Source organism: Prionailurus viverrinus, chromosome C1, assembly GCF_022837055.1.
Source record: "Prionailurus viverrinus isolate Anna chromosome C1, UM_Priviv_1.0, whole genome shotgun sequence".
NCBI lineage: Eukaryota > Metazoa > Chordata > Mammalia > Carnivora > Felidae > Prionailurus > Prionailurus viverrinus.
In genome coordinates this window covers 46331752-46356089 of record NC_062568.1, presented here as the reverse complement: position 1 = coordinate 46356089, position 24338 = coordinate 46331752, and the positions used below count along the sequence as shown (strand labels likewise).

The following is a 24338-nucleotide window of genomic DNA, read 5'->3' as shown; positions in this document are numbered from 1 at the left end:
TTTCTGAGCTTCGTGGTTCTTTTTAAAGCTTTGATACCTCACTTGGAGTTATAAGTCCCAGGGAAAGAGTTTTTCAGTAGGCATTTTGTTTATATTCATCTATTCTTTTATCCAGTTAAGTCATAACTATTTACCTCAAATTCTGTTCTTAATACTAGTGCAGGGATCCTATCTCTGAGAAGCCCTGATTCCCCCAGAATCACCAAAATAATGTAGAGATAAAATTAGAGGGAACGAGATCAACTTGATTAGCGTTATTTGCCATCCAGTATAGACAAGAAATACTTGGTTCTCTGTTTCACAGACTGTTTACCATCCCAAGCTATCCTAAGCTTTAAGTATCACCTTGACCTACCCTTGCTTTTGCCTCAAGTTTTCCTAAGACCCAACCCTGCAATCCCACTCAATCCCATTTCATGATGTTAAGTGTGTGTGGAGGGAGTGCTGGCTGTTTGGAAGGGCAACCCCAGCACTACCATGCTACTAAGACATGCTGTTCCCCTTCACAGCCTGGAGATTAGTGGGCAGTTCTGTTCTGCATTTCCTTTCACTTCTGATTTAGCCTCCTCAGCCCACACATCCTTCCCTTTCTGGACGGGCACACTTCCTTGAGCATGCCTTTCCCTTCTTCGTAGTTCCTTGACTTCTCAACACCCGCCATTCAAAGTAGAAACAACAAATAATGGTTACACTTTACCCAAAGAAACCCCAGCTTTAGGTGTCTTTCAACGTGTTGAATCCCCGTCATAATAAAAATATTTAATGAAAGAAAAGCAAGAGGAATTAAGTCATGTAGAATCATTTTCTTTCTCAGCTGTGGAGGATGCTGGTGGCAGGAGGGATTAAGGGAAGATCTAAGAATGAGAAAAGAGAGTTCTCAGTGGAAAGCAGCCAACCTGGTTTTATTTGTAGTAACCATCAACCTTCAATTTCAACTTTCTTCCTGACCTTGTTAAGTACTTTCAACGCCATACTTCTCTCCAAATTCAAGGGAAAACGGACACTTAGAGGGAAAATACCTTTTTTTCCCCTCCTGAGAATCATGTAACTTTAGTAATGCCAAAACAAAAGAAACTATTAATGCCAAAAGAATCACTTTATTCACTTACCTGCTCATCCTCTACAAGAATCATTCCATGAAATTTTAATTTTATAGGCAAGGAAAACTGAAGAGCAAAAATGACAGTACTTGGGATCAGGTTGGAACTATATTACATATGCTTTCTGGCATTCAGTCGGTAGACCTCAGTTTAAGAAAAAATTTTAGTAGTCCACTCCGTGCCTGACACTATGCTTTTTCATAATGTCAGGATGCGTTGATCTTTCTCAGTATTTGCAATGGTTGAAAACATATAACTTAGGAAATAAAGAGAATCTGAGGCCCAGCTCCGCTCCTTCCATAACTTGATTTTTTCATCCATAATATAGAAATACCTACTTCACAGACTTCCAAGGGCTATATGAGGTTACACACATGCACGTATTTTGTATAGAGCTCTAGCCACTGTTAGATATTATTACCCAGAGAGATAACTATCAAAAGGTACAACTATACCATTTTTTTATTAATGCAGCTGGGAACCATATTCAAAAATTCTATCAGATTTCACTAACAGTATTAGAAATCTCTGCTTTATCTCATTTTTACCATCTTCTTGAATGCTCATACTAAGTAATAAAATTCACAGGCTAAATAAATACCAATCTTGAAATACTTGTCATTTTACTTGCTGAAAAAATAATAGCAAGTAATTTCTTGCAGAAGGCAATAAGTAGTGCTATTTACTCACAGTGATTGTAATTTTTGTATTTGCCTTCTTAATACATAACAGATGTGGAGACCCATGGATCTGTCCCACCCCACCCCCAATGCTCAGTGCAACATATGGCACCGAGTCAGATTACACTCTGTATGTGACACAGTAAAATACTCACATATCTGCAAAGAGACTCCAAGTTTGCTGTTATTTTAATTTTTGCTATTCAGCACACACCTAACATTTTGTTCCTGATACTTGGCTGGGGAAATTAAAATCCTGAAGGTGAACAAAAGTTTTCAAAGAAATTTTAAGTGAATTTTATAGATCTCAAGGTCACTGACAAGGATGCATATAGATTAAAATTTTAGTGGCTTTCAAAGTGAGTACCTGTCAGAAAAGCCTGTAGAGAGGCACTAATAAGATGCATTTGTATTATGGCAATTGCAGAGTAGAAATGATTTTGCAGTCTGATTAGAAACATGACCACCATGAAAATCATGTTATCTCCCAAAAGAGGCTTGCACCTAATTAATGAAGACATTGCAACTATCAAACTGAATGCCAAAAGTACTTTATTCATGGACCTCATACCATTAGAAACTCTAACTGACAGAGCCTCACACAGATAAACAAAATCAACCATTGCCAGTGCAGATCACTAAAGGGAAGGTGGTAAAGAAACACAGCTGAATCCCAAAATCTAGTCCTCTAGACTAGAGGCCCCCCGCCCCGAAAAAAACACTTCAGGGGCTTGGATACATCTGTGGCTTCGGTTGTACATCAAAATATTTCGTCACTTAAAATTCCTCTTACTGTGCTTTGGAATAAGCGATGACATTGTGTGGATTTGAGAAATCAATTCTTTTAAATCTCCCGCAGTCCATTCTTGCCCTTCTTCCCACAGTGAACATGAAAGATGCCTGAGAAACACGGGACAAGGCAGAATTCTACTTTCCACTCTTCAATCCTTGAAGCTCAGTTGGGGCATCAACATCAGGACGAGAGAGCCCAAGGTGTAGTTCTTCCCTTGCGGCACTTCACTCCTGCCCTGTGACACCCAAACTTACCTCTTTAAGGCTGTAACAGTAGCATCTAGAACGACATGCACCTGCCCCAGCCATCTGAAAATAAAGCGGGTGGCCAAATTATCGATAGCAACCATACAGCAGCTCAAAAGAGCATGCGGTCTTCATGGAGGCAAGGTTGGAACTCTTTCTTGTGGGATTCCAGAAACTGTAGGGGCTTGGACATCAGCCAGAAGGTTGAGATGGTCACTTACTTTCAAAAGAGAGAATTTAGAGGAATTGTTATTTACCATTTGTGGAAATGTTTGTTCTAGACTGAATTTCATTCCCACACAATTGTCCGTGTAGAAGGAAGCACAGCACCATTTTGCTTCATAAATTGTTTTATTTTCAGTGTACCATATCTTGGAAATCTGTTCTACTAATATCGAACACATAAATTGAAGGAAATGAGACATCCAAGTGATTGGCACAAGCTATGAAGAACTTGCTAGAGAAAGGAAGGAAAAGCATCAGTTATTCCCCAAGGTCCCTGGGGACACTGCAGCTTGGGTAGCAAGATTGTGCATTTGGTTCAAAAGTCAGCATAACCTCTCTCCTGAGGCGCCTGGGTGGCTCAGTCAATTAAGCAAAGCATTGGACTTCAGCTCAGGTCGTGACCTCACGGTTCATGAGTTTGAGCCCTGTGTTGGGCTCTCTGCTGTCAGGACAGAGCCTGCTTTGGATGCTCTGCCTTCCTCTCTGTCCCTCCCTTGCCTGCGTGCTCTTTCAAAAATAAATAAAAATATTAAAAGAAAAAAGAATAATCTCTCTCCTGACAACCATAATTCCTTTTATTAGGCATATTTTACTGAGCATTAAACAGCACAAATCCAAATAATCAAGTACAGGCCTGTAATTCAGTCCAGCTTGGGTGTGAGTGCACAAACACATACACACGCTCACACACACACACACAGGCACACCCTTGCACATTTTACCATGCTGCAAACTACAGCATTTTATAGAGCTATGTATCTTTCAAAAATAATACCCTGGTGCACATGCATACATACTTTCTTTTCCTGGTCAACACATCAAGTCAAGATTTTAAAAGATGCCAAAAAAAAAAAAAAAAAACCTTACACCAATGGGTTTATTTAAAGGGAAGCAAACTTAACAGAGGTACGCTGATAACAGCAGACGTCTAGTTACAATTCACTTCCCTAATGCTGATTAATATATTCACAAACAAACCAAATGTATTGTCAAAAGAAAAATGCTACTGTTAACACCCCAACAGCTACTGGTTTCAGTTGTGCTTCTCAATCAGGCAAAATGTTCCTTCCCCAGCTCCTAGCACTATTTATTTTGCTTCCTGCCAATCTTGCAAATAATTTATCTTGTGTGTCGTTTCCTCATAAATGGTTCCTGGTGCTTGATTGCTTTGCCTGTGTGGCATTTGATTTCAAACTGCCATTTTACCTTTATAAACATTCAGAACTTTTAAGCGTGAGGAGAATGCCCAAAAGGCATGTGAAAATGAGGCTGTAATTAGATGAGCAGACTAGGTTTCACAGCATATCTAGCTCTCTGTGTATACCAGAAATCTCTCTTTGCATCCAATATTGCATTCCCAATCTGGGTGCAGAACAGCATATTAACATTTACTCCAGCAAAAAGGCCCTGGTATCAACATGTTTAATTTATTATTATTGCAGAGAATAGTTTGCCCAGGATTAGTGAAACAGAATACATATATTTAAGGAGCTGCACTCAGAACACAATAAAGAAAAAAGAAAGAGGGAAGAGAAAAACAGAAAATGAAAGAGAAAATAGAAGTAATATCAGTTACCACATTTTTGTGGTAAAAAATAGAATATGACGTGCAATAGTGCAATTTTCCTTTGCTAGTCCAGCAATGCAAGTCTTAATAGGAAGTCCACTGGTGTTCTTTCTGCATTTCAAGATTTAGTTGCGTGCCTGCCGAGGGTTGGAGCTCTTGCCAGACTTCTGATTCTGAGTGGAATCACTATGGCTTGAATCGCTTTTATTGAGTCCAAGATGGCGGAGCTTCATATCCCAGCGCTGTGAAATTCAAAACAGAAAATGCTCACATGCATGTATCACCTGGGTCATCATTTCTATTATTCTAACAACTAAGTAAGACCTCAAAGTCAGAACTCAAAATCCTTTTCCAAAAGTATAAAATTCATATCCCAGGATAACAAAATTGATGCTACATGAACATAATTCTCTGATCATAAAAAGCACCAAATTGGCCACCTATATCAGTTATGTTTTCATATCAGACCTTAAACTTAAAATTTCCACATCAAATGGCGACAAAAATATCTATCAAAATCTGCAGGTATTTCCAGAACTAACATACACAAGTCTGGCACTACACAGGGGATCACCAATGGAAGATTTACACAGAGAATTTGAAGGGCTATTCTTCATCTTCTTCTTCTACAATACATCAGAACATAGCCTTTTAAAACATATGTGACTTAAGCAGTGAAAAAAATAGAAATTTGGGGGGCAAATAAGATCTCTTAAAAACATATTTCCAAGTAATATCTACCAAGTGCGACCATCACAACAGATAAGGTCCTGCACTCATTCTGTTTTACAAAGCCGACATTACCAATATTTCTAATGACCACAGTCAAGTTCACTAATATTTCATAGTAACACTACCAATAGTATTTACATGTAATATAATAAAAGGAAGTTATATTATTGGTGTTAAACGTAGTGAATAAGGACCACAGCACTACTTCTCAAATTTCAATGAATACAGAAATCACCTGGAGATATTAATATTGCAGATTCTCATTCAATAGGTCTAGGCTGGGGCCCACGATCTTCATATGTAGCAAGCTCCCAGGTGATGCCAATGTTGCTGGCCCCAAGACCACACTTTGAGCAGCAAGGAGCTAATGTCAGATGGCCCAAGCCCAAATTCTAACTCTATCAGTTACCGTGCAAAGTTTCTTGAACTTATTAAACCTCATTTTAATCATTAGCACATTGGAATTAATAATAGAATATACTTATAAGCTGTTCTGAAGATTAACAAATGAAAAATATCTGAAGGGCTTAGCATAGAATTATCATTTTTCAATTACTGAAAGTAATTCTTCATTTTAGCATACTTTACAATCTTATTGTTTTTCATATTAAAAAACAGTCTGATTCTCAGCTGCCCAAGGCAGACCAAATATTTTGATTTGAACAACCTGCTCTAACAGAGACTTAGGTAGACAACCATCTGTATGGCAAAACCAAAAGAAGGTCTTTATCTCATTCTTATTCTATTCACTGAGCAAAAAGAAGAAAAAAAATCAGCTGAAAAGGGAAAATCCATAAAACTCTTTTTTACATCCTCAAATTGACAGGAAAACTAAACTACAGATCTCAATAATTCTAGCCAAAAGAGATTTTCCTACCCAAGATATTTAGTCATGAGTATCTGCAATATCAATTAAAAATTGTTGGGATGCCTGGGTGGGTCAGTCAGTTAAATGTCTGACTTCAGCTCAGGTCATGATCTCACGGTTCATGAGTTTGAGCCCCACATCAGGCCCACTGCTGTCTGCACAGAGCCTGCTTCAGATCTTCTCTCCCAGACTCCCCCTGCTTGCGCTCGCTCTCTCAAAATAAATAAATTAATTAAAAAAAATGTTCACATTATTGATTTAATTCTTCCCTTTAGCATGTTTACATCCAGACTGAGATATAAAGAATTTCACAACAATTCTATGAGTCCCCTGTAGAAAGCAATGGAAAATGTTTGCCTAAGAAATAGGATAAACAAGCCATGTGTCCTGGGTCTTTACATGATGGTAATTGTTTTGGTACCAAAAGAGAAGCAGCAAGCAAGCCTCGTTACATGCTTTGCAGCAGGGATGTTGAAAGCTCTTCCAACTGGTACAGGAATTTAGGACAAATTCCTGTTCTGCATTAGCAAGCAGAAAACCAAATTAAAAGAACAGTAAGAGATTCCAACTTACTGAAGAAGAGCCACTTTTTAATAAACACCAAAGTAACTGAAAATAGATACAAATGGAGAATTCCCACAAGTCTGAACTTGAAATACATCTCACTTTTGACAAATATACCAGGGGAAAAAAGAACTTACTGAAGGGTAGTTTCTCCCTGCAAAATAATGCCCTTTACATTTTTGTAGGTCACTTCAACTCAAATGTGTCTGCTGTGTCAAGTGCCAGATGTATAAGATAAACTGCTCAGGGGTGTTTAACTTACCCTGTAAATGTTTCCCAAGCCTTCAAACTCACAGAAGTTAGAGGATGTATTATGTTTGGTACAATTCCCACTCTTTCTTTTCCCTCCCTGCCCACAACACACACACACACACACACACACACACACACACACACACACCCTTTTCAATTCTTTGCCAATCTGCGCATACATTCCTTTCTTTGGAACAGATTAGCTTAGTATATAGTAAGAAGAAAAGAAATGAAACCTTCTAACCTTCTATAATAAGGTTATATACCGTGATTTTTAAAATTTTTTTCAAGTTGGGGCACCTGGGTGGCGCAGTGGGTTAAGCATCCGACTTCAGCCAGGTCACGATCTCGCGGTCCGTGAGTTTGAGCCCCGCGTCGGGCTCTGGGCTGATGGCTCAGAGCCTGGAGCCTGTTTCTGATTCTGTGTCTCCCTCTCTCTCTGCCCCTCCCCCGTTCATGCTCTGTCTCTCTCTGTCCCAAAAATAAAAATAAACGTTGAAAAAAAATTAATTTTTAATAAAAATTAAAATTTTTTTTTCAAGTTTATTTATTTGGAGAGAGACAGCATGAGCTGGGGATGGGCACAGAGAGAAAGAATCCCAAGCAGGCTCTGTGCTGTAAGCACAAAGCCCAATGTGGGGCTTAACCTCATGAACCATGAGATCATGACCTGAGCCGAAATCCAGAGTCAGACACTCAACTGACTGAGCCACCCAGGTACCCCTATTGTGATTTTTTAAATGTATCACTTACAGAATCTAAGAATCAGTGGTTTAAAAACAAAGCTACATTACTGCTCTAAGGACCTAATTTGGTCAGATGTCTTATACACAGATGAACATGGCTGCATTTTGTACAGAAGAACTGGTGTCTACGAATTGGGACAACATTGGTAGTTTCCTACCCATCCTTTGTTCTCCCCTCTTGACTCCCAGAACTGCAATTTATGCCCAGCTAAAAAACTGCATTTTCCATCCTCTCTTGCAGCTAGAGATGGATATGAGACTAAGACCTAAGTAAAAATTGCTAGATGGGGCACTTGGAAACTTCTTTTTACCTCTTTTTTTTTTTCTCCCTGAAATGTAGGTGTGATACTGGAGGTGGGAAGCCATCTTGAGACCTCCTCGTGAACATGAGCATGGAAGCAATGCCCTTAAAAATGGCAGAACAGGGGCGCCTGGGTGGCGCAGTCGGTTAAGCGTCCGACTTCAGCCAGGTCACGATCTCGCGGTCCGTGAGTTCGAGCCCCGCGTCGGGCTCTGGGCTGATGGCTCAGAGCCTGGAGACTGTTTCCGATTCTGTGTCTCCCTCTCTCTCTGCCCCTCCCCCGTTCATGCTCTGTCTCTCTCTGTCCCAAAAATAAATAAACGTTGAAAAAAAAAAAATTAAAAAAAAAAAAAAATGGCAGAACATGGGGCGCATGGGTGGCGCAGTCGGTTAAGCGTCCGACTTCAGCCAGGTCACGATCTCGCGGTCCGTGAGTTCGAGCCCCGTGTCGGGCTCTGGACTGATGGCTCAGAGCCTGGAGCCTGTTTCCGATTCTGTGTCTCCCTCTCTCTCTGCCCCTCACCCGTTCATGCTCTGTCTCTCTCTGTCCCAAAAATAAATAAACGTTGAAAAAAAAATTAAAAAAAAAAATGGCAGAACAGCAAGCTAGAAGGAGCTGGAGCCCTAATGATAATGTGGAGCTACCCAACCAGGACTGGACTGACTATAGCCAGACTTCTCATTGTGAGAAGTTAGGCAACTGTAGTTAAATCTCTGATACACTTATAGAGAATTCACTCCTTAAATGAAATTGACATTAAAACAAACTCAGTCGTTAGAATTTGAGATACACACACACACACACACACACACACACACACAGCTCAGGTTTTAATATTTCTCATGCTGTTAAGGGCAGCTATTTTGTTTAAATGACAAATGTCTGGTTTTCTACTTTATGTATCACTTTGAACATAAAATATAGGCTTACCTTAACTTTTTTACCAAGTCGATCCTTCCATTTCTCAGCAATAGAACCTTCCACCAACAGTAATCTGTATTTTTTAAAGAAGCAACCATTTTTGAAAAATTAAAAGATATTACTGAAAAATACAAGGAATCGTTGCCAAGAAAGATTTACTGTTTATTCTACAATAGGACAGCCAGATTTAGAATAGAAATTCTTAATAATTTGTGAGTCAGACTCCTTTAAGAAGAAATGATGTTATGATCCTTCTCCCCAGAAAAATGCACACACACAAATTGCACACATATACTTTTCTATCCAGTAAATGATATTGAGGGACCCAAATACAACCTATCTGTAATCCCCTAGGAGTTAGATCCCCAGGTAAGAACTCCAGAGTAAGACGTCTAGAGAAATGAAATAAAGAGATGATAGGTATAGCAATTATTCTGAACCTTTAGGGAATGAATTACCTGGAGCGTTCCTCATCTTCATAGCCCATGATGATATACTCCTCATTAACATTAAGTGGAGGACACAGGCAGCCAGAGCTGGTGTAAAGGTTAACGTTTTCCCTTGGAATGTTTACCAGAGAAGCTTTTAGAATCTCCTTCACCTCAACTACTACAGTCACATCATGGCACTTGGTCTTTACTTCTTTAACTTTAGCCCGAATGACTGGATAAAAGAAAATAAAGTCAATATGGTAATATGATACATGATAGATGCCCCATTCAAAAAAGACAGGTAGACTTCTTTCTAGTCAATTCATATCCACTTCCTGCTCAACGAATGGAGAAGTCAATCAGATGTTTGCCTTAGACATTAGTGAATGACACACTTCACAACACACCTGCCCCCTTTAATGTTCAGCCCTGATCCCCTTCCAATTTGTATGTACATGTATATTTGTGTATACATATATACACATGTATATGTGTGTGTACCTGTGTGCATGTACTTCATAGTGAAAAATCCATTTAGATAATCAAAGGTTGAGTGAATCTGATGTGATTTTCCTCCAAAATTTTATTTGGAATGTGTGCATGCATGTAGTTTCAATTGCTACCAACAGAAGTTTATATTAATTTCACTATATGTAAAGACCTAGTACTTGAATATGCTTTCTTTACTTGTCAGTATTCTATCAGATTCATAGATTTTCTAAAGAGTTGGGGTCTTCAGTGCTTTCAAGTCCTGTTCTACAGTGTCCCCCAACTGTTTCCACCATCTTTCCACCTCCTTACCTTAGTGACTCTTTAGACATCAGCTCCTTTCTTCATTTCAGAGCAGATTATCTTTTACATTTTCCTGTGAGTATACTACACTTTGTTTTTGAATAAAAACTGCTACCACTTGACTTTGTTTCCTCCATCTGCTTTGAAGTCAGACACTCCAACATTTCTTCCTCTTATGTGGTACGGACAATGGTCTAATGTGTCAATTGCATTAATCTACCTCTCTCAGTGGAAATGCTGACACCCAATTTATCTCACAAGAGCCAGCTTCACTCCTCAACATAAAGATGAACTGCCTTAAAAATAACCAATTTTGCTGCAAAGTCAAAGTATTTGTCTCAGAATCTAGAAAGCACAGTTCTGTGTCTAGTCTGGGTATTCTGTCCTTTGGAAGAGCCAAATTTTTTAGATTCCTCCTTCTGATAAATGAGTTATCCTTTTTTTTTTTTTTTTGAAAGAGGAGTTTGAAAAGCCTACAAAGAAGTAAAAACATCAATTAGTAAGAAGCCAATGGCTTTTGACCAGGCTCCCCGGCTGCTCTAGTTTAATATCTAGGGATGTTATATGGAAGAAGACACAATATATCCAAATTAATCCACTTTTTGAAAGCCTCTTAGGAACAGATCTGCAAAACACTTTCATCTGAGTTCCTTCCCATGTATTTTAGGGTCTTTTGGACTACACAGGAATGGAAAAAAGTAATCCATGAAAACATAAAGCTAGCTAATAAACCATTCCCCTCATCAATGCCCCAAGTCTATATGGAAACATTCAATAACATTCCACCAGTACAATATATGTATGATAGAAATTAAATTGCAAATTCTAAAAACTTCAGGACAAAATCTCATTTTTGCTTCTCAGGTATTTCAGTTTCTGGAGAAAAGTATGAGAACTTACAGCAAACAAACATAACTACCCAGCTGTCCCTGCTTGGTGAAACTTGTGAGTTAAGAAATCCCTTATTAGTGTTCTCTCTAGTCTGTATTTTAACAAAAAGTAAGATTGCCCTTTTTTGAAATGTCATTTGGGGGAATCAGATGATAAATTGACAAGCCCAGCTAGCAGGCATTTTTTTGTGTCCTGGTTTATGTAAATGTGCTTCATAGCATCCATCAACTCTTAGAGATTAGCAAACTGTGCAAATGTTCTCAAACTAATGATTTATTTACTCAGTGTGTCTACTATTTTCATTAGAAATTTTTAGCACATGTACCCACTCCAAAAAAAATATCTCTCTACAAGACTTACTTTATTATTCAAGTAATTTTGTTAAAGCTCAAGAGCTTTTACTGAATTAATCTGAATGAAGCACAGGTCATCTGAATTATCATTTACTCCCGCCCCAACTTTGTTTTCTCATTAGACACAGGCAGATACTTATGACAAAAATCAACAGACTTTAGAAATTAAATTGCATTTTCTTTTCAGCATTCTTCCTTCTATTTAATCATTTGAGTGCCTGACTTCCCCCAAAGATGTTCCACATTAAGCTGCAGACACATGAAATCCTTCAACTTTGGGCAACCTGGTTATTGTTTGGCCATGAAAAAGAAATGATCTCTCTCCCATTAAATGTGATCTGTATTCCATTTTACGTTATACTATTCCCTCAGCTACTGTGTCAAAAATCTTCTCTTTCCATGACTTGTAAGCACTAGTTTTTTAACTTTTAATCAAAACAGCAGCATCAACCATTGAAGCACTAAGAAAGTAAGATAAAGTAAAAATAAGAAAAGTAAAATAAATACCAAGTAAACAAAATTCCCTTGAAATAACATTTTTATTATGATTTTTTTTACTATAACTATACTTAAAAGTCCATAAAACATTTTCAATCTTGAAAACCTAATCTCCTAAAAATCAAGACCTCCATTTCCCTGTGATTTTTCACATTGGGTTTTAGAAGAATGGATCCTCCAATTAGCAGCCAGGCATTTGACTTCTCAGAAAAACAACCTTTCAACCTTGCAAGCCACCGTTGGCTAAGAGAAATTAGATTCCTCTTAAGATGAGCAGTAAGCAAAAAATAAAAATTTATTCCATTGAAGAAAAACTTGTAAAATTAGTACATTTATTTCAAAGAGATTTACCTGAGAATTTTCTATTTTATACTTTCTAATACATGATATTTTCATAGATATCAAAGATTACTCTTACAGAGTCTTACCAATTTCTCTCCTTCCTACTCCCAACAGTACAGAAATAAATTTGCTATATATGTTCTATGTCCTCTAACGTAAGGCCTGTAAATTTGATAATAAAATTCTCATTTTAATAAAGTTTCCTTTAAAAATGTATTTAAAAAACATTTTAATGTTTATTTTTGAGAGAGACAGAGACAGAATGTGAGTGGGTTAGGGGCAGAGAGAGAGGGAGACACAGAATCCAAAGCAGGCTCCAGGCTCCAAGCTGTTGGCACAGAGCCCAACGCGGGGCTCGAACCCATGAGCTGTGAGACCATGATCTGAGCCAAAGTCGACGCTCAACCAACTGAGCCACCCAGGTGCCCCTAAAAATGTATTTAATTGTCATGTTTATTCATTGACTCCACATCAACAATCATCTTCAGAGATATAGTCATATGACCTTTATTAATCTTATAGATGCCCAGGAAAAAAATCACAATAAAATGCCTATGGATTACAGCAAATGTTTTTTGTCCCTTGTTGTATCAACTGGAAAATTCTGAGTTGTCTAAATATAAGAGTAATTGATATTTGTGACTCTGAAGCATGCCAGTACCCAAAAGTACATTCTAAATAATTTAAGAAAGGACAACTTACATTCAATAATCACTGATAAAATTAGGATAATAATACATCTCATGGGGCAGTTGAGGAAACTATAAAAGATAGTGTATAGAAGTCACTTTGCACAGTACCTGGTACAAAGACAGGAGGCTTTTTCCTCCATTTAAGTCTGTTGGCTACATTTAGATGGGTGGCTCTTAGATTAATATTTTATCAAAATGTCACATTTCTAGGTCAAGCTAGACAACAAAACATTTCCTTAATTGAATACTAACAACTTCTGTGTTACTTTCCAGCTCTGTCAGTGTGTTCCATGAGACAGACTGATTGGAGAAACCAAGTTGTCCTCTGTTAACCATCCATCCCTTATGCATCAAAGTCCTCCTCTGTTCACCCCAGTGAAGCTGACTTGGAAGCAAAACTGAAAACCCATGCAGCCCCAAACATTCAAGCTCAAATCCTCCTCAGCCTCTCAGAGGGCAATCTAGTTTGAAATGCAGCTCTGTGTACTTACTTAATTACATGGTTCTAGATGCCAGCAATGCTGCCCAATATGATTCAAAATCAAGCATTGGTTAAGAATTTTGCCCATCAGACATTTCAATTATTTGGGACAGGGGACTATGTGCTTAAAAGTTGTCTGTCTTTGGTTTTAAGCCTTATTCTTAAACTGCTCTAATTCTCTCTCTCTCTCTCTCTCTCTCTCTCTCTCTCTCTCTCCCTCTCTCCCTCTCTCCCTCTCTCCCTCTCTGTCACACACACACACACACACACACACACACACACACACACACACACACACACACAACTTTCTTAGCACAGCAGTTATCCTTACCATAGTTGTAATTGTTTCGGAAATAGGTCTTCTGTGTAGCTCTAATAGGCTTACACTTGCAGCGTTCTGAAAAATACAACATTTTAGCTGTCAGCAAAAATTCAACATGAGCTTTCTTTTGTTCATTCACATTTTTGGTAAGGTAGATCCAAATTTGGTGGCGAAGAGGCTCTTAGTAATTCTATGTGTTTGATCTCTTTCTCCTGGAACTACATTCATGTTTATTCCGTTTACCTAGCCTCTTATTTAATGTGAGTATGCTCATAAGCTCCTACTCTTCAACAAACCACCCGAATCCTAAGGAAACCCTGTTCACTACCATGCAAGAAGAGATCATGACCCCTGAATCCCCCAAAAAAGGCATTTAATGCCTATGGAAGCAGAACCAATGCCTACTGAAAGGCAATTTCCTGCTTATGCTCAGGCAACTGGTTTACCCCTGTGGGGTACCACCTGCATTCATATATGCTTTACACATTACATAGCACTTTTCCAAATACTATTTCCTGCATCTAAAAGCAATTCAAGGGGCGCCTGGGTGGCTCAGTCGGTTAAGCGTCTGACTTTGGCTCAGGTCACGATCTCGCGGTCCGTGAGTTCGAGCCCCCCGTCGGGCTCTGTGCTGACTGCTCAGAGCCTGGAGCCTGTTTCAGATTCTGTGTCTCCCTCTCTCTCTGACCCTCCCTCGTTCATGCTCTGTCCCTCTCTGTCTCAAAAATAAATAAATGTTAAAAAAAAAATAAAAGCAACTCAATGAGATAAGCATGTATTGTTACAACCCAGTGAAGTTAGTGAAGTTCTTAAGAGAGGCCATGAGCCCCATGTATAGGCAGAATAACTGCTATTTAACTCAATGATATTTTTATACTTACTGGAAGAAATTTACTAAGTACATAATTTGAAATGAGAAGTTCCATACTTTACAAATCTGCAATAAACAAAGGGGTGTATATATCTATAAAAATTAGTGTATTTGTTTTCTTTGGGTAAATACCCAGTAATGGAAATGTTGGGTCATCTGATGTTTCTACTTTTAACTTTTTTCAAGTAAGTGCTACATCCAGTGTGAGGCTTGAACTCACATTGAGATCTCACTCCTGAGATCAGGAGTTGCATGCTATCCTGACTGAGCCAGACAGGCACCCTTTTATTTTTAATTTTTTGAGAAGCCCCCATACTATTTTTCACAGTGGCTGTACCAATTTACATTCCTATGAAGAGTTCATGAGGGAGAGATTCTTAAGATGAGACTATTTCTGAAGAAGTAACTGATATAGTCTTTGATTTACAAACTATCCTCACCCATATACAGAAAGGGATTTGTACTTTTTCTATCATTTAAAAATAGGTATTTTTCAAATGTAATGCATGTAAATAAATTGTCTACATATTTGGAATTCTTTAGAAATTTGCTCATACTCTAATAAAAATTCTTGGCAAAACTATACCAAATATCACTGCATTGAATCTAATATGATTCAATGATGTTGTTACCATATAATTTTGCTTGAAGCATAGACCAATGGGTTCCATAACATTCCCAGAGATTTTTTAAAAATTTTATTATAAAGTGATTTAGGAAGATTTCAAGTAGGTATTTACATAACTATATATACACAACTACATGCACATAGGTAGACCATTTCCTAATAGCTAATAGCGAAGCAGTTACATTCTTGGTGGGACTATATTTGATTCATCTACAGTGCACTTATATCTGCTAGCCTCAGAGGTGGCAATACCATACCATATATGTGACCCTTGCCATGCTTCCAATCCCTTTCGCTATAAACAATTATCTGCCTAGTTGAAGTAACTAGTAGCTCAATAAAATAATAAAGAGACATGGAAATTTATATCTACAAGGCTCAAATATGGAAGAACTTCCTTTCACCTATTTATGCTAGCTCAAACCAAACGTATTCATACCTAAGTGTATTCATGAAAAATATATCTTAGATCAAAAAATTTGGAGAATTATTCTTCTTCTCAAGTTCAGTTACTCACATCTACATATATATCCCCCAAAGCCCCAAGAACTGGGAAATTACAAAGAAACCATAGAGGGATATACTGCTTGCATTATTAATTATGTTTTTTGCACCTGCCACCCTAAGTAAGATAGCAACAGCTTTTTTTTTTTTTTAACTATCAACAGTTGATTTCCCAGACTTTTACAGAGGCAGTAATACCATTATCATTTCTTTAATTTGCTAATAATTTTGCTAGGAGTCTTCCTCTCTCAGCTTCCAATTGCATAAGGTTTTTAAATTTTGGTTTCTACAGTGGTAAAATAAAATCTATTATTTACTGAGCTTTGCACAAAAACCGTTAGATATTGATTAACTTACATTCCACCACTGAGAAGAAAAGGTTGTAAAGGAACTGCCTTCGTGTTTTTATCCGGGGGAAAAAAATATATGAACAAGTTAAAGGAGCTGGCTGCAACAAAGTAAGTGACAAAGAATTCTTCAAATGTGGGTAAGTTTTTATATTAACAATTCACTTGCCTCAATGTCTAGAACTGAATGTAACATCACGAATTGCAGAACAGCACATCATCCTACATCTCACAAGCAACTACGGGCCTCCATCAGGAAACCATCTTTGGCAGCTCTCCCTCAAGTTCTTGCTTGGTTCTCTCAGGCACTCTCTCCTAGCATCAACGATTTCCTACTTCTCTGCTAATGAAACTGACGACTGTTTATTATACTAGTACAAACATGAGTTTATCACTCTCATACAAATATTAGTTTGCAAAATTAACATCCCTAAGCTCCACAGAATCTGGTTTGCAATTCAGAGATGTCTCCCAGGGCACTGCAGTGCCCGAGCCACAAACAGCCTCGTGGTCTCAACAAGAAGGCATCTTATTAACATAGTTCAGGGAGGAAAGTAATCACATCCTTCTTTATTCCAATTTTTATTCATAAAAATAGGCTCACTGAAAACACATAATTATGATAGTATTTTTAAAGAGTCAGACGGTTTTATAAAGTCTAAGGAATTCCAAGTACCTGATACAATTGTGAAATGTGATTCTCAGTGGACCTTCCCTACTTAATGCAATCTGTTCAAGTTAATGCTTAAGTGTTATACAACTCTCTAACCGTGACCTTTATTTGAAATTGACTACCGTTGGGTCTCATCCAGAGCCATAAGACTGTAACTAACTTCTCTTGCCAGATTCCAAAACCACTATAACCTTTCATGTCCATGACTTTGGAATACCACTATCTAGGAATTAGTATCTTTCTGCTTTTTCTAGGAAAAGACGTCTTAGGTCTGTGTGCAGGATTTATTGTCAAAAAGTACATGGGGATGAAAGAAAATATAGTTCTATTTGCATTGCAGTTTCCATAATTCTTTCAAGATTGGCTCATTCTAATCAGTTTAGAATTTAAATGATTTTAATTTGTACCAAATGTATTATATGTTTTAGATCTTGGCATTTGACCCTTGAAGCCCACTTGTCCCCTTCTCTCCATTTTAAGAAACATAGGAGCAAACCACAAATTTTAAAACAAACATAAAAAATAAATTTTTACTATTTGAAAATCTATATTCTTAACTATAACTTCTTTACAGAGATCCAGATCTATATTTTTAAGATGTGCCCATAAGTATGCCCTAAGGTGATTTTTAAACATATCTTTTAGAGTTACCAGGAGAATTAAATGAGATAATACACATCAAATACACATTTGACACATCAAATGGTCACATATGTGACCATTCTAATAAGTATTAGAATGCAAGAGAATATGACAACACGATTAAGGGCACATGGATTTGAATCCCAGCTCTATTTCTTCCTAGTGGTATGACCTTGAGAAAGTTACCTTGGGCAAAACCTATTTCTAAATTAATACTGCCTACCTCACAGGGTTATTGTTAAGAATTTAAAGAATAATTCACTTAAGGAATTTGACACAGAGACTATTACTTAGAAATCATTCACCGACTGTTAGCTCTTAGCAATAGTAATATATAAACACACCAAAAAGATCTTAAGGTATTTTATGCAAATTCAAGAGCAGCTGATAAAATAAGAGACAATTTTCTAACAAAAAATCATCTGCAAGTTGATTTAAAGATTAAAGTTTAAAGTTTATACTTAAAAGTTTAAGCTTAAATATGAAAATGTGCTGAATTTTTCCCTAGAGATAGAAACTATTATATATATTACATTTGGTTGGGCGGGCTTAAAAAAAATAGAATTTAGAAATCACATTGGTATTATGCTCACACAAGGGTACACTATTCCACACAAAAAAGAATGAAATGATGCACAGAAATGGATAAATATCAAAAACATCATGCAAAAACAAAAGTAGCCAGTCACAAAAGAGTATGTACTATATGATTTCCATTTACATGGATGTGAAGAACAGACACTAATCTATGGTAATAAAAATAACACCTGTGCTTGCCTCACAGTGAGGTGGGTGACTGGGCACAAGGGAATTCTTAGAGATGATGGAAATATTCTTTATTTTGAGCTGGGGGATAGCTACATAGGTATATACATTTGTCAAAATGCAGTGTGGCATACACTTAATTATGCATTTTACCGTAAGTAAATTATACATCAATGAAGTACCATTAACATAAAAATTCATGAGACCGTCCTTTCATATTTCCATAAACTGAAGTGCGCCATGACTTAGCAGCTGTTCATTACATGTTTAAAATAATATTTATTTCCCAATCATATGCATAAGGCAAAGAATATATTAGATTTTATTTTGGATAAGAGCAGTATGTGGAAAATGCAATGCAGTTGATTGGTGAACCTAGGTAATATAATAAGGCTTTAAAAAGCAAAAATAACATTTGCTCGGTTTAGCTTAAAAAAACAAACCTCAAAATTGTAATAAAGGTCCCTATTCATAGTAATTTGTGCTTTATAAAAGGGAACTGTTTAAGATTGAGAGGGCTAACACTGTATTAATAAGAAAAGGAAATTTAATTTATTCCTTTAGGATTTATGTCTTTGGAAATTTTTAAATAAACTTTCCTTCACAACATTTATGGATCCAAGACTCATTCAGGATATACGAAATATAGTCCATGAGATTTGCCCATTTTCTCCCATGAGATCTGAAGTGTTATGTTCAGTGAAGCACTATAAAGAGGTCAATTAACAAAAACATAAAGTGGGCTCCATAGTCTTTTAGAACATCATTTACCCCTCCCAAGCACATAGAAAAGAGGTGACAGAAAAGGAAGGTGCAGTCCCTGCTCACCCCCCTCACCCCATGTCCTGGGCAGGCATATGCCTGGTACAAGGAGGTGGCCATTATACTTCTTTTTTTTTTTTTTAAGTGTATTTGTTTATTTTGAAAGAGTGGGGAGGGGCAGAGAGAGAGAGCACAGAGCCCGACGTGGAGCTCAGTCTCACAAACCAAGAGATCATGACCTGAGCCAAAATCAAGAGTCAGACTCTTAACCGACTGAGCCAACCAGGCGCCCCTGGCCATTACATTTCTAATGAACAGTGGGGTGGATGAACCAATAAACTGACTATGAAGTTTCAATGCTGGGGACCTGGGAAAACAATGGTGCCACATACTAAAAAAGTTACAAGAAGGAAATCTGTAATAAAAAGACAGCTTTAATTATTAACTAGGTTGTAACTGAAGTACAAATAGGCGACCTAGGTAGAAGTGTTTATTGAAGGAGAAATATGGTGCTGTACCTGTGACAGGGATAAGAACTGGAGTCACAAGAGTGATAATTAAGCCTAGTTGCTGGATATACTCCAAAGGGAAGAAACTGTTATAAGGAGAGAGCAGTAGAGGCCAAGCACAAAGTCTCAGGGAATGCCCATGGCTAGGGGACAGGGGAAGAACTAGCATGACTTGGGTAACAGTTCAAGGAGGAAAATGCTTAGGAATAAAAATGGGTCAAATGCTTAGAAATAACGAAAAAAAAAAGCATACACTTGTAAGAAACTATAGAATTGTAAATATTCTTTTTATCTATCCTAATTTTTTTTTTCAATAAATGGCAGAAGTTGCCCCAAGTTAATTCAGCTGCTATAGTCAGTAAACATTTGCACCAAAGCAAAAAACTAAATTCCCCAAATTAGGAGGAAGTCAAGGGGAGGAAAGAAGTTTGGAGAAAGAGAGAGAATGAATCTCTACCACCCCAGTCAGGCACAGGCCATCCCGCAAAGAGGGCACCCCCTCTGGGGCAGGCCTGGCAGGTGCAGGCAGTCAGAAATCTCTAGTTACTCAGCAGCAGCCACTCAAAATTTCTCTGAAGCACCTCAGAAATAGGGGCAGAGAGACATTAGTCAAACCTGTGTAGGGTACCCAGCTTACACTAGGTGATACCGCTAATGTTTCCCTAATTCAAAAATATGTCACACGGGAACTCCAAAGTCAATACAATCTGACTTTATAATCAGAAACAAACCAGAGAAGTAACTGGGTTATGCTCATGTAATTCATTAGTGTCAGAATTTACCAACTATACCTGCTCTCTGGAAAAATTTTTGTTTTTCAAAAATAAAAACTCATAAGGTGCGCCTGGGTGGCTCAGTCGGTTAAGCATCTGACTCTTGATTTCGGCTCAGGTCATGATCTCACAGTCATGACAGCCAGCCCAGCTTCGGGCTCCACATTGAGCATGAAGCCTCCTTGGGATTCTCTCTCTCCCTCTTCCTCTGCCCCTCCCCTGCTCACGTGCAAGCTCACTCTCTCTTAAAAAAAGAAAAACAGGGGCGCCTGGGTGGCGCAGTCAGTTAAGCGTCCGACTTCAGCCAGGTCACGATCTCGCGGTCCGCGAGTTCGAGCCCCACGTCGGGCTCTGGGCTGATGGCTCAGAGCCTGGAGACTGTTTCCGATTCTGTGTCTCCCTCTCTCTCTGCCCCTCCCCCATTCATGCTCTGTCTCTCTCTGTCCCAAAAATAAAATAAAACGTTGAAAAAAAAATTAAAAAAAAAAAAAAAGAAAAACACTTCAAAAAAAAAAAACTCACAAATTGGTCACCACCACAAAGTAGAAAACTGGGAGAATTCTTTTTCAGAATCATTTTAACAATAAAAAAAGATCTTTTCACTGTATCATTTGAATACCTGCCTCAATTTTCTGGTTGATTTGACAGACCAAATGACTCGGTGGAATAAAACTAAAATTGTTTTTCCCCATATGCCATGTTATGGGAAATAGACATGATGTTCTCCTTATTAGGACAGTGGGTTTACAATAGAACACACTCACAAACTGGAAGCTGTTCAGACAAAGTCATTATCTCAAGTAAAAAAAAAAAAAAAATGTTAAGCTTCCAGGCAAAGGATAAATTAACTAGAGTGAAAGAATTTCTTTTCTAAATTCCAGGCAGAAACAGCTTGACACTTTTGAAAGCTGGGTTATGTGGGTTACAATGTTTTTGTATCTTCTCTATATTCTCCTTTACCAACCTCAGCAGCTACATTTTTCCAAAGCATAAAATTTTGACTATGAATAATTTGTATTTTCCTTATAGAACATGTGAATAGGTCAGTGCATCTTTCCACAAGCAGAATAAGCTTGGTTTTGCTTGTTTGTTTTCATCATTCCCATCATACCAGGAAACAGGAAAACATTTATAAAAGAGGAACAGTACACACGAAGCCCAGGAATACTACATTCATTCTGGGTCATTTTTTTTTACACATTGAACTATTTTTGTATATTATTTATAGTGTTTTTGATGTCATATCTTTCATTTACACACTAAGTGCTATATTATTATAACCATAACTTCTGCACAGACTGATAGAACATGTATGCACTTGACAAAACTTTTGACTTACCTGTTGTACTATACAAATGAGCTTTGTGGTTTGTTTTGATCAAATTCAACAGTAGACGTGATCATTAAAACAGAAACATTGCTGGGCACCAATAATTTCCAGCTGATTTTATGACACTCCAAAACATTCTCAATTGTATCAAGAAGGTAATGAAATAATTCTAAATAAATCATTTTCATTCACTTATGTTTTTTAAAAGTTGTTTGTTGGGCACATTTGGCAGACATTGCCTCTGGTCAGACACTTGTCACTTTGACAAGATTCAATGGAAATCAACAGTGAAAACTATCGCCATCTAATGAAAACTGATGTTTCAAAGTTATTTACAACTCAGTAAAATAAATGCTCCACTTCCACATATAAGACACCTTACAAAGCAGGACACACAGACCCAAATCAGTGCAAACTACTAGAGGAAAGTGAAATCGAAAAGGTATTTATAACTGATTGCAGTTAAAATGTTCTTGTGGGGCGCCTGGGTGGCGCAGTCGGTTAAGCGTCCGACTTCAGCCAGGTCACGATCTCGCGGTCCGGGAGTTCGAGCCCCGCGTCGGGCTCTGGGCTGATGGCTCGGAGCCTGGAGCCTGTTTCCGATTCTGTGTCTCCCTCTCTCTCTGCCCCTCCCCCGTTCATGCTCTGTCTCTCTCTGTCCCAAAAATAAATAAACGTTGAAAAAAAAAATTAAAAAAAAAATGTTCTTGTAAGAGCAAATGTAGCATTAGTCACAGAAACAAAAACTAGAAACAACCCAAATATCCAGGAACATTAGGATAAAGTGTGGTATATTCATATGATAGAATTCTACACAGCAACGAAAATTCAGAAGTACTGGTATGCACAGCATAATAAGTAGCAAAGAAAGCCATACACTATACACACACACACACACACACACATATATATGTGTGTGTGTGTGTGTGTGTGTGTGTGTATATTCATAAAAGATCAAAATTAGACAAAATTAATGTATGGTATTGGAATTTCTGCTAGCAGTTACCTTGAGAAAGAAAGGTGGAAGTAATAATTTGGAAGAGGCACAAGGAGACTTCTGGAATGCTGCTAATAGTATAAATCTTGATCTGTGTGATGGTTTCACAACAGTGTTTACTTTGTTACAAGTCACTGAGCTGCAAGCTTATGATTTGTGTTTTTGAACATACAGCATACTTCATTTGAAAGCTTATTTTATGATGAGATGAAGTAACTAGATTCTACCATGTCTTTCCCACTGAACACAGTTACAGAATGCATGAAGCAACTACTTAAGGATTCTGAAAAGTAAATAATAGAAATATTGGGGAAGAAGACTGATATTCTCAAACTGTTCATTAACTTCCCCCGCTCTAGTATCCTCCAGCCTAGTTGCAACACAGCCCATAGCCTATAAGTGGGCATGATACAGATGGAGTTCTTTAGGAGAATCCCTCTACTTCTGACTCAAGAAGTGAGAAAAGGGTCTTCTACTACTCCATTCTCTGGTATCCCATCATTCAAGCAATCCTGGGGCAGTGCTGACAACAGCTGCACCAAGGGAGGCCCTCAGGAGTCTAAACTGGTGACATTGGAGAACCTTCCTTTCTCATTGGACGTGTAATGTCAAGAGATTGGGGTAAAGCCCCATCGCTTTGTCCCCCACCATCTGGCCTCAGATGTGGAGTCAGTCACAGGAAGTACATCACAGAGTGGGATAAATAAAGCTCCAGATTTCTGGCCAAAGGACCAAAGAGGAGCCCCAAAGGAACTAAAAAGTGCTGAGAAGACCACAGACAGAGAGGAACTTAGAAAAAATTCCATAAAATTGTTTATGAGCTGGTAGATTCACCTCTGGGTATGTATGAATCGGACACTGAACAGTATACTGTAGACTTTGAAAACTAAACTGTGGGACAGATCATTGCCCTGATCTCACACTGGCCCCTGGGTAGGATGCACATGGGATAGATCTGAAAGGCACTTCAAAGACTGACAGTGGAACAGATACTGAAATCACAACCTACAGAAGACAAGTCAGAATTTGCTGCTTAAACCCAATGTGCTAAAATAAAAACATCAACATTCTCGGGGCACCTGGGTGGCTCAGTCGGCTGTGTCCAATTCTCATTTCAACTCAGGTCATGATCTCACAGTTTGTGGGATCAGGCCCACTTTGGGCTCTGCACTGACAGTGTAGAGCCTAAGATTCTCCCTGCCCCTCCGCTGACTGTTCTCTCAAAAAATAAACAAACATTAAAAAAATATAAATCAACATTCTCTATAGAACTTTAAATGAGAACCAAAGTCTTAGAACATAAATAATCAAAATGACCAGGATGCAATTAAAAAATTACTCTGCATATGAAGAACCAGAAAAATCTCAATTTGTATGGAAAAACAACCAGGTGACACAAATGTTAAAATTATCCAACAATAATCTCAAGGCAGTTCTTACAAAAATTCTCCAAAAAGTAATAGTGAACACCCTTGAAATGAAAGGAAGGATAGAAAGTCTCAACAAAGAAATACAAGATATAATGAAGAACCAAGTGGAAATTTTGAACTTTGAAAATTGCAGGAACTGGAATAAAAAATTCACTAGATGGGCTCAGTAGAAGAATAGTGATGATCAAGTCACCGAACTTGAAGACAGACCAGGAGAAATTATAAAGATTGAGAGGGAAATGAGCAGATCTTTGGGGATCTGTGGGACAATAACAAAAGCTCTAAGATTCACATCATCATAGATTTGGAA

General features: G+C 37.9%; 1 protein-coding gene across 1 annotated transcript in view; it reads right to left on the bottom strand.

The window, feature by feature from the left end:
• Positions 1–4559: 4559 nt before the first annotated feature.
• Positions 4560–24338, bottom strand: part of FRZB (frizzled related protein) — a 32092-nt gene continuing 12313 nt past the window's right edge. The window contains exons 3-6 of the mRNA XM_047873763.1: positions 13807–13872; positions 9454–9658; positions 9005–9068; positions 4560–4852 (exon numbers count right to left, since the gene is read on the bottom strand). Of these exons, the coding sequence (XP_047729719.1) occupies positions 4736–4852; positions 9005–9068; positions 9454–9658; positions 13807–13872 (452 nt within the window). The 3' untranslated portion in view covers positions 4560–4735. The remainder of the gene's footprint in view (positions 4853–9004; positions 9069–9453; positions 9659–13806; positions 13873–24338) is intronic.